This window comes from Ahaetulla prasina, chromosome 10, assembly GCF_028640845.1.
Source record: "Ahaetulla prasina isolate Xishuangbanna chromosome 10, ASM2864084v1, whole genome shotgun sequence".
NCBI classification, from domain to species: Eukaryota; Metazoa; Chordata; class Lepidosauria; order Squamata; family Colubridae; genus Ahaetulla; species Ahaetulla prasina.
In genome coordinates, this window is record NC_080548.1 from 30,069,657 (window position 1) to 30,084,606 (window position 14,950).

At 43.0% G+C, this 14,950-nt stretch overlaps 2 protein-coding genes across 5 annotated transcripts in view; both read right to left on the bottom strand.

The window, feature by feature from the left end:
* Positions 1–14,950, bottom strand: part of PPP1R37 (protein phosphatase 1 regulatory subunit 37) — a 76,984-nt gene that overhangs the window by 58,839 nt on the left and 3,195 nt on the right. For all 4 annotated transcript variants that reach the window (XM_058195550.1, XM_058195551.1, XM_058195549.1 and 1 more), the window contains exon 2: positions 82–179. In XM_058195550.1, the coding sequence (XP_058051533.1) occupies positions 82–179 (98 nt within the window). The remainder of the gene's footprint in view (positions 1–81; positions 180–14,950) is intronic.
* The window catches only part of RELB (RELB proto-oncogene, NF-kB subunit), a 139,169-nt gene that overhangs the window by 42,462 nt on the left and 81,757 nt on the right, over positions 1–14,950 (bottom strand). The gene's annotated exons all lie outside the window — the stretch shown is intronic.

A 14,950-nucleotide genomic window follows, 5' to 3' on the forward strand; every position in this document is an offset into this window, starting at 1 on the left:
ACCTCCGCTTCTTCTTCCACCTCCTCCTCCAGCCAAATCTAATCAATCACGGCAGGGATAACTTTAAGAACAACCACGTACCTGGACCTGCTTCAGTAGTTTGGGTAGCTGTTTGCAATTTAACTTTTGACAGGCTTGCTTGTAGGCGGTGAGAACTTCTTCCACGGTCACATTCTGGGCTGGAAAGAAAGTGAGAAAGAGAGGGATGGAGAGACGCCACCGATAACGGAAAGTCCTCTAGCGTTGCCAGAGCCTCAGGATCTCAAAAAGCTCTAAAGGAGACACAATCTGGAGAGGAGAAGCCAAAAGGGTGCTGGGAAGAACCCAGATTTTTTCGTTGTTTTTTTTTTGGGGGGGGGGGAAGGGAGTAGATCCTTGCTTATACATTTATTTACATTTTTAATCCAGCAAGTCAAGGAGGTGAACATACATAAACTCCTTCCTTCCTATTTTCCCCACAATTAACCACCCTGTGAAGTGGGTTGGGCTGAGAAAAAGTGATTGGCCCAAAGTCACCCAGCCGGCTTTCATGCCTAAGGCGGGACTAGAACTCACAGTCTCCTGGTGATTGGCCCAAAGTTATCCAGCCAACTTTCATGCCCAAGGCGGGACTAGAACTCACCGTCTCCTGGTGATTGGCCCAAAGTTACCCAGCCGGCTTTCATGCCTAAGGCGGGACTAGAACTCACCGTCTCCTGGTGATTGGCCCAAAGTTACCCAGCTGACTTTCATGCCTAAGGCGGGACTAGAACTCACCATCTCCTGGTGATTGGCCCAAAGTTACCCAGCCGACTTTCATGCCTAAGGAGGGACTAGAACTCACCGTCTCCTGGTGATTGGCCCAAAGTTACCCAGCCGGCTTTCATGCCTAAGGTAGAACTAGAACTTATAGTCTCCTGGTTTCTAGGTCAGCACTTTAACCACCAGACCAAATTTGTTCTTGTTGTGAATATGGTGCTCACAATACCTTCAAGAGATTCCCTCACCCACTCTCTACCCCTCCCTCCCTCTCTCCTTCCCTCATTATCTCTGGTGTCTTCCTCCCGCCCCCCAAGAGGAACCCCTCTTTGGGCTGTTACTTATTAAGGAGGGAGAGCCTGGCATTCCTTCAAAGCTCCCCTCCAGCTTGTTTTCTGCAAGATTATGCAGCCCTGTAGTTTGTGATTAACTGGGAAGCCTGGCACCAGCATGTAAAGCGATAAGAGCCATTAAGCACAAATATTTACCCGAAGAAAATAGACAAGCCAACCTGAACAGCTCCAGGAACGGCCAAAGAGACCGCCCTGACTCATAAAATGATGGGGTCAGGCCTGGGTAGGTAAGGGATCTAATTACAAAGTTAGAATCTAATCTTGATTACTGAAGCAGAGAGGAATTATTGAGTCTGTCATTTGCACCTCTATAACTGTCTGGTTCGGTTCTGCAACCCAACAAGAAAGACACAGACTTCAGAGGATCATTAGAACTGCAGAAAAAACAATTGCTACCAACCTGCCTTCCATTGAGGACCTGTATACTGCACGACTCAAGAAGAGGACCGTGAAAATATTTACAGATCCCTCACAACCTGGACATAAACTGTTTCAACCCCTACCCTCAAAACGACACTATAAAGCACTGCACAACAGAACAACTAGACACAAGAACAGTTTTTCCTGAAGGCCATCACTCTGCTAAACAAATAATTCCCTCAACACTGTCAAACTATTTTCTAAATCTGCACTACTATTAATCTTCTCATAGTTCCCATCACTAATCTCTTTCCACTTATGACTGTATGACTGTAACTTTGTTGCTGGCAATCCTTATGATTTATATTGATATACTGACCATCAATTGTGTTGTAAATGTTGTACCTTGATGAAGGTATCTTTTCTTTTATGTACACTGAGAGTATATGCACCAAGACAAATTCCTTGTGTGTCCAATCACACTTGGCCAATAAAAATTCTATTCTATTCTATTCTAGGGCCGTGGTGGCTCAGGCTGTAAGATAGCCTGTTATTAAAACACAGCAGCCTGCAATTACTGCAGGCTCGAATCCCACCAGGCCCAAGGTTGACTCAGCCTTCCATCCTTTATAAGGTAGGTAAAATGAGGACCCAGATTGTTGGGGGGGCAATAAGTTGACTTTGTAAATATACAAATAGAATGAGACTATTGCCTTACACACTGTAAGCCACCCTGAGTCTTCGGAGAAGGGCGGGATATAAATGTAAATAAATAAAAAAAAATCTATTCTATTCTTGGTTCAGAAAAGGGTAACTCCACCATTCACACTGGCCAGACATCTTCCCAAAGATGTGGCTGCTGCACGTTTTGGTTTTAAGGTTGTTTATTTGCAAGCCAGGAATTCGAGTACAGGAGGAAAGAAATCTTTTTTTTTATAGCACTATTTTTTTAAAAAACGCAAAATCTTGTCTTTGGGGGCAAGCATCTGCAAACTGCTGGCTTTGCAGGTCATTATTTTTGCTTCGATGAATTTGAAGCTTCTCCTAAAGGGGTGGACTTCAACTCCCAGAATTCCTCAGCCAGCATTGCTTCTCAACCTTGGCCACATTTAAGATGTGTGGACTTCAACTCCTAGAATTCCCCAGCCAGCCATGCTGGCTGGGGAATTCTGGGAGTTGGAAGTTCACAAATCTTAAAAGTTGCTGAGTTTGGAGATGTCTATGGAGATTCTTAGTCATCCAGGTCATGGTTGTCCCAAAGGTGATTTTTAAGAGTTCACTCTCTTATCCAGAAAGTCCAGTTGCCTCTTGAAAAAACACCTTTGGGACAACTCTGGCGAGACCCCCCCATTCTAGAAGGAAGAAACTGTGTTTCAGAAAATGCAATGGCACGTCCCACAGCTGGTCCTTCCTCCAAGGTACATCCTAGGCCAGGGGTCTCCAACCTTGGCAACTTTAAGACTTGTAGGCATCAACTTCCAGAATTCTTCAGCCATTGGACTTCAACTCCCAGAATTCCTCAGCTTGCTGGCTGAGAAATTTTGGGACTTGAAGTCCACAAGTCTTAAAGTTGCCAAGGTTGGAGACCCCGGCCTAGGATGTTACTTCAAGCCTGAGAGGCCCTTCTGCTACAAAACCCCGCCCCCCCCCCCAAAAAAACCCAAACCATTGACTGGGAACCTTTGCAGCATACTGCTGAATTTGCAAATGGTGTTTTCCAAATTAACAATGTGGGAACAGCAAATGAATGCAGATTCAGAGACCGAAAGGACTTTTCCAGTTGATACAGAGCCACTCGGGTAGGACTGATTTTGGGGGAGGGGGGGATGGAAAGAGAGAATCAGGGCTTAAAGTATTTGGCCCCGGGGGAGGGAAAAACTTGGGTTTAAGTGAGGCTATCCACTGAAGCAGGAAGATATACTGTATTTTCAGGTGTTTCGCTGATCAGAATTTCCACAGTTACGTGATCACAATTCAAATGCTTGATAAACCAGCAGGTCTTTGAAACAATTGCACTTGCACATGTGCGTGTTTGTGAGACGTGATTGCTATAATTTGTGACCTTCTCGGCTGGCTTCCAACAAGTGATTTCCTTAACAACTGCAGTGATTTCCTTAACAACCACGGCAAAAAAATAATAATTAAAAAAGAGATTGTAAAATCTGGCACTTAACAACTGTCTTGGTTAGCAACGGATCTCTACTGTTGTAAGCCGAGGACTTGCCAGTCTTTCGGCTCTCCCTGCGGCTTTGTATTTTTAGGCTCTTGGGAATTACACGCTAAAAGCAAGGTTTTAATCACCCTCATTAAATTCTGAAAATACTGCAGTCTTTAAACATACCTTTCTTACAGCCTTACTGACATGGAACGCACCTACAATTAAATGAAGAACACGGCATGCTTTTAAAAACCAGCGGCTTAAATTTACGCAAAAATAATAATAATGCACAGATGTTGGTTTCTCTAAAACTTTCTTAGTGGAAAAGAGAATTTTCTCCTGTTTACTCATACCAGCTTTGCCCAAGAAATTCCCTTGCAATGTACCAGGAAGTTTTTTTTTTTTTAATTACTGTTATGTACTTTGGTTTACATGTGTATAATCTAACCTTTCTCCTGGACCAAGAGAGATAATATATATATAATATGTAGACGGTTGTCACTGCTACTTGTTCCAACCCTAGTTGTGGGAATCCTGACACAGTAATTGGGTAAATCGTGGCTTATGATCTTGCCTTATTTAAAACGAGCTACAATGGTTTGTAAATGATGGTTTCTTACAAAAGTAGGCAAAAACTGTCAGTCTGGATGACACGGCTGGCTTTACATGGGACCTAAGGGACGGTCCCTAGAAGTGATAGGGCCAAGGATACCCTGTTTCCCCCAAAATAAGACATCCCCTGATAATAAGCCCAATAGGGCTTTTGAGCGCATGAGCTAAAATAAGCCCTCCTCGAAAATATTTAAACGCAGAGCTGGAAATCAGGTAAGACGGCAAGAGTAGCCCCATCTTGCTCCACACGCTCCAAAATAGTAAGACCTCCCCCAAAATGCCAAGCACTTATTTTGGGGTTCAAAAAAAATATAAGACAGGGTCTTATTTTCGGGGAAACACGGTAATTTGGGGAACCTTTGGAAGACCCCAAGCATCTATATTGACTCTCTGAGGGGCCAAAATATCCCTGCAAAATGAAAACAGGGTCAACATTTTAAATAGCAGGATATTCTGCAGGGCCCCGGTGGCTGAAGAAAAGAGGATGGCTTGTATCCTTCCCAGTGCAATTCTTAGCTTATGGTATAGATCTGGCAAATAAGACAAACAATAATTACTATAAATATATATATAGGTACTAGTCAAGTAACTATAGCTCATTTAGTGACCGTTCAAAGTCACCAGTAATACTTTTCACATGGGCACAGCAGCATTCCTCCTGGTCATGTGATCAAAATTCGCCTGCTTGGATGGTTAGTCTAAGACAGGGGTATGCAAACTTGGCTCTTTTAAGACTTGTGGACTTCAACTCCCAGAGTTCCTTAGTCAGCTTTGCTTGCTTTGCTGGCTGAGGAACTCTGGGAGTTGAAGTCCACAGGTCTTAAAAGAGCCATGTTTGCAGACCCCTGATCTAGTGCAATCCTAACATTCCCAGGCCCTTGAGGCAACTATAGAGAGCCAGTTTGGTTTAGTGGTTAAGGCACAAGGCTAGAAAACCAGGAGATGGTGAGTTCTAGTCCCACCTTAGACATGAAAGCTGGCTGGGTGATTTTGGGCCAATCACCAGGAGACGGTGAGTTCTAGTCTCGCCTTAGGCAGTGATTTTGGGCCAATCATTCTTTCCCAGCTCAACCAACCTGACATGGCTGTTGTTGTAGGAAAATAGGAGGAGGAAGGAGTATTAAGTATGTCTTCCAAATTGAGTTATTTATATAAATAATAAAGGCAGGATAAAACAGATATAAAATAAAATAATCTCATTTCCTCAATTTGGGGAATCTGAACCTGTCTCTCCGTTGCAATATGCAATTGCAATTTATGGAAGCAATGGACAAGTTACGGTTTATTGGGTCCCCTTTGAGACCCAAAAGGGTTGCAGCAATCTTTTTAAACTACACACTCTCACACTACGCATGCATGTAAAGACAGACAGACACCTGCTGAAAACCTCAAAAGTATCGGCCAAGCCCACAGGCTCCACAGGTTCTCTGAGTTGAGCATGTTGGGAACTGTTTGCTTACATAAGGCTTCCCAGGAAAAACATGAATTGTCATGAGCAGACATGACTCAGCTGCGGGTTTTTTTGCAAAGGCGGGGTGGGGGGGGGGGAAACAACCCTTCAGCCCCAGCCAAGGGTGAACCAAGCCACAACATTGTACACAGACAGTGCACAATTACCCGGCAGAAGCAGCCTTAAATAACGGAGTGTGGAAGAGCAAAGTTGTGGCTTCCAAAATAACCCTGCTCTTTCTTCTCCAGAAATGCTAACTTAGTTGGCAACGGAACCCAACTTTGGATTCTCGAATGAAAGGGGCCGGCTCCTGCTCTGCCTGCTTTTTAAAACCAACTGCGGCCTCCGGTGCAAGGAAGAAGGACAAAAGACCAGGAGAATCTGCATATGAAGCGGCTATTTTGCCCCCGACCGCTCAGGCCTCTCGTTTTGCAGGTGAGAAGAACTGCAGGGACTGAGCTTCTGTCCACTTGGCCACTCTCCAAGACCCTGCCTTGCTCAAAGACCAAAGAGGCTTCTAGGATTGATTCTAGGGTTCATTCCTGGGATGATCCCAGCTCCTAGTCTACGGTAGGTGTTTCTCAACCATGGCAACTTTTAAGACCTGTGGACTTCAACTCCCAGAATTCCCTAGCCCGCATTCCTAGCTGGCTGAGGAATTCTGGGAGTTGAGGTCCACAGGTCTTAAAGCTGCAAGGTTGAAAATCACTGGTCTATTGTGATCTGGTTGAAGGTGGGCTAAATCCATCCTTCCTTCCTTCCTTCCTTCCTTCCTTCCTTCCTTCCTTCCTTCCTTCCTTCCTTCCTTCCTTCCTTCTTTCTTTCCTTCCTTCCTTCCTTCTCTTCCTTTCTCTCTCTCTTTCTCCTCTCTTTTTCTTTCCTACCTCCCTTTCTCTTACTCTCTTTCTTCCTTCCCTTTCTCTCTCTTTCTTCCCTCCCTTTCTCACTCTTTCTTTTCTCTTTCTCCTTCTTTCCTTTTCTCTCTCTCAGCTGTATGACACTCCAACAAGAAAATACCGTAATTAAAAAAAGAAAAAAAGAAAGCCACGTTTGACAATACCTGCTTTAGACACTTATTATCAGTCAAAAGTGGCTTCCGTTTCAGAGTCCATAAAAAGCTCTTTGTAGCTCTATCCGAAAATCCAATTTCATGGCTATTCTCAAATGATGGCCCTGCCAACGGAACCACAATTCTCCATTTTTTTATTAAACCAATTCCTTGACCCTGAGCCTGCGTGTTGGAGAAAAACAGATTATCATAGCCACGGAGGACCAAAGCTGGGCTGGAACATCAGAGCTAGACCTCTGTGCCTAACCACAGTTTGCCACTTAGCTTCGCATACTGAAGGTAACTTCGGATATTGTGCTAAACCATAAACTATGGGTTTGCAAGTCACGACAATCCCGTATACCTGATTTCAAAGAAACCGCGATAAATTAATGCATTATGTAAACCTGGCCGTCTCCTGCTGTTTTCTTCAGGTTGCAAAGGCAAATAACCAGAAAGCCCCACATCCAGTTAAATCGCTGCTGTTGAACCAATGGTTTAAAAACTGAACCCTGCTTCGTCACCACGGCTAACATTAGACGGAGGAGCGGAGTGTGGGCGCTGTTTATGCCTTGCAACCACGGTAGCAAAGTCCAGATTTAATACAGCGGCTGACACACGATAGCCGCCTCCTCTATCAACTCACCACGTACACCCAGTATCAATTTAAGTCAAACGTGGCAGAAAACAACACAACACTAATACAAGAGGCTGAGCCTTCAGCATGGGGAACTATTTTTGCCAGCAGCTCTTGACAGGCGTGGAGAAAAAGAGGCACAAGGACATTATAAGCCTCAACTTACAACCGTTCATTTAGTGACCGAATTTACAGCAGCACTGGAAAAAGGGGCCGCTTTTTTCACACTTAGGACGGTTGCCAACATTCCCCTCAGGGTCACGTGGTTTACACTGGGGAGGCTTAACAACTGACTCGCATTTTGCAATGTCCCGGGGGTTGTGTCATCTCCTTTTTGCGACCTCCTGACGAGCAAAGTCAATGGGGGAGCCAGACTGACTTAACAACAGTGTCATGAATTGAAGAACTGCAGGGATTCACTTGACGAGGAGGGAAGGTTGTAAAACGAAGCATAATTTTAACTTTTAAAATTTTAACAAGACGTTTAACAAATGTCTCACAACAAAAATTCGAGGCTCTTTTGCGGTTGTTAAGTTCAGGTCCACCTGTAACGGGAGCTCACCCCGTCGCACAGGGCTCGGGTCTCGAACCCTGGAAAGCTGATAAGCTCGGTGTCTCTTTAACCACTGAGCCATCGCGCCCGATGAGAGACACCCCCCCCCCCGGTGTCTTGTCCGCCTGTGGCCGATGCAGCCGGTCCGGAGCCCAGACTGCTGCCTGGCAAGAGAGTGAATGACTCTGACTCATGAGTTTCTGGACAGGCCAGCAAAAGACCTAAGAAGGAAAGCGTTTGACTCCTCTTGTCAGCCACCATTTGCATCGTGTGCCAGGAACGTCCAGCATTCAACCCCTCCCTTTGCACTGAATCAACAAAGGGTGTGGCAGGGAAAGAAGGAATTTCTCTCTCTCTCTCTCCCCTTATCTCAGGCACAAAAGCGAGTTTGCTTTACTCCCAGGCTAACTTTGCAAGATGGTGGCAGCTCTACTTCTGTAAGGTAGTTTGCAAAACACACAGACACACACACACCAGCCTCTGGGTCCAGCTTTCCACCTGGCATCTATCTGCTCCTTTCTTTTGTAATTTCTCAGGGGAAAAAGAGGCAGGATCTGAAATCCTGCTATTTCCCCCCCCCCCCAAGATCACAATAACATTGTGAAGATAAGCTTGCTGTTCCCTGTATTGTAGGTACAGTCGTGGCCAAAACTGCGGAAACCTTTTGGGGGAAGTGTATTTTTGAGGGTTGATGGCTAATCACACCACTTTTTTGGGGGGAGTTTCAAGAGAATCCTATTCCACTGCTGGAATGGCCTGGGACTAGCCCAGAGCTTAACCCAATGGAAGATCTATGCAACCGACTAAAGAAACTGGTTAGTCAGAAGCGACCCAGCTAATAGAAGGAATTATATTCAATCTTAGTTTCACATTATAACAGTTGCAGAACTAAAAGACTTGGTTCGCTCCGTGGGAAGACACTGTAAGGCCGTCATTCGTGCTAAAGGATACCCAACTATTAACTGACATGGTGATCATTTTTGTATATCTCGTTTTTTCTACGTGTTTCACTTTTCTCTTTTATACTGTAACTGCGATTCTAACAGCAAATCCTTCATAGAAGTTATTGCATTACATTCTTGATTAAATTATCTTTCCATTGATGTATAATTTTATGATATTATTCCCTCCCAAAATGTGGTGTTACTAGCTAGTTTTAGAAAACACTTTACCCAAAAGGTTTCCACAATTTTGGCCACTACTGTAAATCAGGGTTTTTCTCAACTTTGGCGACTTTAAGGAAGGGGTGGACTTCAACTCCCAGAATTCCTGGCTGCGGAGAAGTTGAGAAGTGAGGATGTTAAAAGCATGTCAGGGCAATCCCATTATCCTATTATAGGTGAGGAACAGAGAAGCTCAGGAAGGCTGGTTGTGAATCCGGGGCACCTACCGCACAAATCGCAATGTTGCATTTTCGGAGGACTGCACTTGATTTCTTAGGCCAGGGATCTACAACCTTAAACACTCAGAGAGCCATTTGGACCTGTTTTCCCACAGAAAAGAAAACACCAGGAGCCACAAAACCCTTCCCGTGCCTGACTATTTCTTGAGCGGCCACAAAACTAGCATATGTAGTTGAATTAAACATTCTGTTTTTTTCTGAAACTTTACTTTTCTTGGATTTATCCATGGTTGGCCTACCAGCAGGTTAAAAAGCTCAATAAATCTCACGTGCCGGCGGGTGTCGCACATCGGCGGTTATGACACACAAATTTTGAGTGGAGCCGCAGCAGAGGCTCCAGAGCCACACGCGGCTCCAGAGTCGCAGGTTGCCGACCGCTGTCCTAGGCTGAGGCTGCAAATGGGAAGAACCCCTTCGCAAAAGGAATCAAGACAACCAGGCAGATGTACTTTCCCAACTTACCCAGGTGGGCTTAAAGTCTGTGTTTGGTAAGGAAAAAAGAAAAAAACCAACAAGCAGCAATAGAGCTAAGGAAATTTGGGAAGGGGGGAGTTCCTCTCATGGGATTCATCCTCAAAGGGTCTCTCTAGTTCAAGGGTCTACAACCTTTAAGACTTGTGGACTTCGATTCCCAGAGTTCTCTGGGAGTTGAAGTCCACAAGTCTTAAAGTTGCCAAGACCCCTGCTCTAGTTGCCGCAGCCGTCTGATATCTCTAAGACTATTCTTTGAGCATGTTCAAAACCTCTTCCAGTAGCTTTTTTTAAGTCTGGCTCTCCTCATTATCATCTGGGCACCAAACCAATTCCCTTCCGCGGCAGGTAACACTCCAACTTTTTAAAACAGTCCTGGCCAGAGAATCCCAGGGTTATCTTCTGCCTCCAGGAGAGGAGGCGGTTCAAAACATGTTCCTTGCTCGGTTATTTTAGGCTTATCAACAGCCCTGGAGCTGGTCTCCTGTGTTAAATAAGGATCCCTTTGGGGAGAACAGATAACTGTTCTATAAATAGGAAGAGAGATAGTGCTTTGTCCCTGCTCCCATTCTCTATTTTTCGGGGAGTGTTGTTGATTTGTTATATAATTCATTTCATGGAGGTTTGTGCGGTTTGTGGGATCTGGGTTTTTGTTTTTCCAAAACACAGGTGTTCATTATTATATACTTTATTCCTTAAACATGAAACTCAGTCAACTGAACATTATTATAACTTTCACTATTATTATCTTTTTTATTCATTAAACATGAAACTCAGTCAACTGAACATTTAAAAATGAGTAACAAATATGATTGACTGGTGCTAATGGCTGATACAGGTTGCTGCCAGCATCCTAGGTATCAACCAAGTATCTTCTTAAAATATATGATGTTCTGAGTAGCACAGTTTTTTGCAGTTCCGCTGGTATTATTGCAGGAAGCTGCAATTTCTTGATGTGTTTTGTGAAATTCTTGGACAGGGTATCAAGTGCCCCGATGACAATGGGTATCACTGTTACATGGTTCATCCATAGCCGTGTAATTTTGATGGCCAGGTCGTGATATTTTGTGATTTTTTCCCAGTTCTTTTTCTTCGACTCTGGCATCTCCGGGTACCGCGATATCAATAAACTGTACGCCGCCTCACACACACACACACACACACACACACACACACACATAATAATAATAATAATAATAATAATAATTATTATTATTATTATTATTATTATTATTATTATTATTATTATTATTATTATTATTATTATTATTATTACATCTGCCATTTCTCAAATATGGAATATTGGAAGGCAGGTTGTCTTAAACGGAGACAACTAAAGAGCTCATCTGGTCTAAAATTGGCTAAAAAATTGGTTAGAGCCAGTTTGGTCTAGTGGTAAAGGAATCAGCCTAGAAAGCTAGGGGATTATGAGTTCTAGTCTTGCCTTAGGCATGAAAGCTGCTTGGATGACTTTGGGTCAATCACTAGGAGACAGTGAGTTCTAGTCCCGCCTTAGGCACAAAATCTGACTGGGTAACTTTGGTCCAGTCACTCTCAGCCCAGTCCTCCTCACAGGGTTGTTGTTGTTGTGAGGAAAAGAGGAGGAGGAAAGTGTGGATATATTTGTCCACTTATTTGTACGTAATTACATAAAATGAGTTGCAGCAATGCTTATCAGATACCACCTCCCAAGCTCCAACTTCCTTTTTAAACACCAATACTCATTTTCACAGTGTCTAACAATATATATACATTTCTATAGTTCATCCCAGGAAAACTTGCAATACTCAAAATCTCCTTTCAGAAGATATTCTGAAATGCCACGAAAAGGCTAAAGACAGGCATGCTACAGTGCAAAATTGGTATCAAGAAGGCATTTGGATCTACATATTGATGATGCTACATATTTTCATGTATGGTGGACTTGTAAGAAAATTAAGTCTTTCTGGATAAGAATCTGGTGGATTATGCAAAATGTTTTGAAGAAGAAGATAAAGTTCCTGCCACAATTTTTCCTTTTGGGAATAAGAACAGACTGTACAGTGATTGAGACAAAATTGATTTTGAACTTAACAACAGCAGCAAGACTGTTAATTGGACAATATTGGAAGAAAAAAGAAGAATGGCTATTGAAAGTTTCCAATTTGGCTGAGATGGCTAAAATCTCAGCCTTCTTGAAAGACAGTACTCAAGAAAAATATCTAAACGAATGGAAGAATTGGACTGATTATATTCAAAATAGATATCAGATTAAGAAATTTCAGATTGCCTTTGAATGAAGGACGTTGTTTTTGATTTTAATGGAAGAAGTCAGGTTATGTGAGAGAGAAGGATTATAATTGTGTTAGATTTTAAAATTTTAATGTATGATTGTTTATTGAACTATACCTTGTGTTTGCTCCGGGAAGTCGTGGGGGGAAGGAGGGGGAGGGGGGACGGGAAAAATTTAATGCTGTAAAACTTTTTCAATTTAAAAAAAAAAAGGTATTTGGATCTTAAAAGAGAGTGATCCCAGGATAGTGTTAATTGTTTCCGAATCAGGTATTGGTTTTACATAACAAAATATTATAATCAGCACATTTATCCATAATAAACAATTTATAACTCCAAAGTACAGATACTGCGGGATTCATATTACATATTATTTGAACTCTTGGAAAGTATCAGCTATGCCAGGGGTCTCCAACCATGTCAACTTTAAGATTTGTGGACTTCAACTCCCAGTTGCTAGCTGAAGGATTCTGGGAGTTGAAGTCCACAAGTCTTAAAGTTGACATGGTTGGAGACCCCTGAGCTATGCTATTGCGTACAGCAGGAGTCTCCAATTTTGGCAGCTTTAAGACTTGTGGACTTCAACTCCCAGAATTCCCATGCATGGCTGGCTGGGGAATTCTGGGAGTTGACGTCCACAAGTCTTAAAGTTGCCAAAGTTGGAGACCCCGGCGCACAGCACTCCTGCTACTTCAAGAAAGTTAGTTCAAGGCATGCTAATGAAATAAGGACAGCCGTATAAACTCCGAACAGTGAAGATTGTCTGTGTGCAAACATCCAGACATGCATATAAAAGAAACTACAACAGGGTCCGATCAAATGCCATCTACTGACTTCAATAAGCCTAGATCTTAATCTATCGCATGATTCTTCAAAGGCAGGCGCCACTGACGTGCACAGAGTACAACAATCGCAGAGTTATGTGGTTTCATCGAAAGCCATGACAGTAGCTTCATCTACCGCGTCTGGTTCAGAAAGCTCAGGATTTGCACTGCAAACAATCCCTACCAGCATTAGATATACTTGGTGATAGAAGTGAAAAAATGGGTGGGGTAGGACTGAGGAGGAGGAGGAGAGAAGTAAAGGGAAAAAGAGGGGAAAGGGAGGGGGAAGAGGAGGACCATTATCAGCCCTAGAAAGGAGAGGAGGAGGAGGAGGAGGAGGAGGAGGAGGAGGCGAATATTCTGCACCTGCTTCCCCAACCCAACTCTCCTAGATCCTAGCTATCTCTAGGTTAAAGAAGGCAACACTAAGGTGCTTATAGGATTACTAGTCAGCTGATAGGGGGGGGAAAGTCTGTATTTTCAGAAATCTGTAGTGGCTGTGCATTCCTGGTGCTGACAAACGGCAGGGCATTCAAGCTAACTTTCCCACATGTTCGTTTATATCTCAAGACAAAGAATTCAGTGAACCTGACCAACAGTATTTCCATACTGCACTCCAAATCGCCTCAGGGTACGTTAATGCTGCAACTAAAGAATGAGCCTAAGCCCCAGCCCAGAAAATCCTCAAAATATCTCACAGAAATAGAGAAAAGTCAACATTACCCTTACACACACATAAGTACAAGAACTTTAGAGGTTTCCAAAAGAGAAAAACATCTTGTGATTTTTGACAGAGATCAAGTGCTTCCAATGCAAAGGGAAGTACATTACTGTTCTACACACACACACACACACACACACACACACACAGAGAGAGAGAGAGAGAGAGAGGGAGGGAGGGAGGGAGGGAGGGAGGGAGAGAGAGAGGCACACAGTTCTGTAAAATTTGCATTCAAGGTTCTGGACCAAACCAAGAAGAACAAAATGTGATCCTTTTATAAAATTATTTAGGCAGCCTGAAATAAATCTCCTTTTGCAACATGATACTTCCAAAATAGTTAATAATGCACTGCCTCAACTACCTGCGTTATGATACTTCCAAAATAGTTAATAATGCACTGTCTCAACTACCTGCGTTATCAGCTGTGTTGAGAACCCAATGAAAACGGGAAAAATGGAAATTATTACTAATTCTAATAGAGTATGCATCATCATTAGGACTGGAACATATTTTTTTTTGCCCCGGGGACATTTGTATCAAGGAGCTGTGGACATTTGTCCACAGCTTTTCCACTTCTATTCATCATGTTGATGAGAACAGGGTTCACTCCTGGGACATTTTAGGCCAAAAAAAAAAAAAATTCTAGACAGCAATGTCAAACTGTTTCTGTAGGGTTTCTAGAAAAACTATATGGATATGCATAACAGGTTACCAAGAATTAAGCAGATCTCAAAGGATGTTCTCGCTTTTAAGAAAAGATATATACGTATTGTAATTATCTCAATAAAAATACAATAACCTGTTCAATGGATCTTTCTATAGTTACAGGTAGTCCTCAACTTACAACCACAATTGAGCCCAAAATTTCTGTTGCTAAGCCAGATAGTTGAGTTTTGCGCTATTTTACGACTTTTCTTGCCACAGTTGCTAAACGAATCACTGCAGTTGTTAGGTTAGCAACACGGTTGTTAAGTGAATTTGGTTCCCCCATTGACTCTGCTTTCAGAAGTTCGCAAGAGGTGGATCACATGACCCTACAACACTGCAACTGTCGTAACTGAGTCAGTTGCCAAGCGTCTGAATTTTGATCACGTGACCCTGGGGACGTTGCAGTGGCCGTAAGTGTGAAAAACGGTCATAGGTCACTTTTTTTCAGTGCTTTTGTAATTTCGAACGGTCACTAAATGAACTGTTGTTAAGTCAAGGACTACCTGTATAATCTATATAGAAATCATAAAAAAAATAAGACAGGAAGAATAATGGCGATTCAAAGAACACAAGATCATGTGACTATATTGTCCAACCGCACTGTATTTCCCTAAGCCAGGGGTCTGCAAACTTGACTCTTTTAA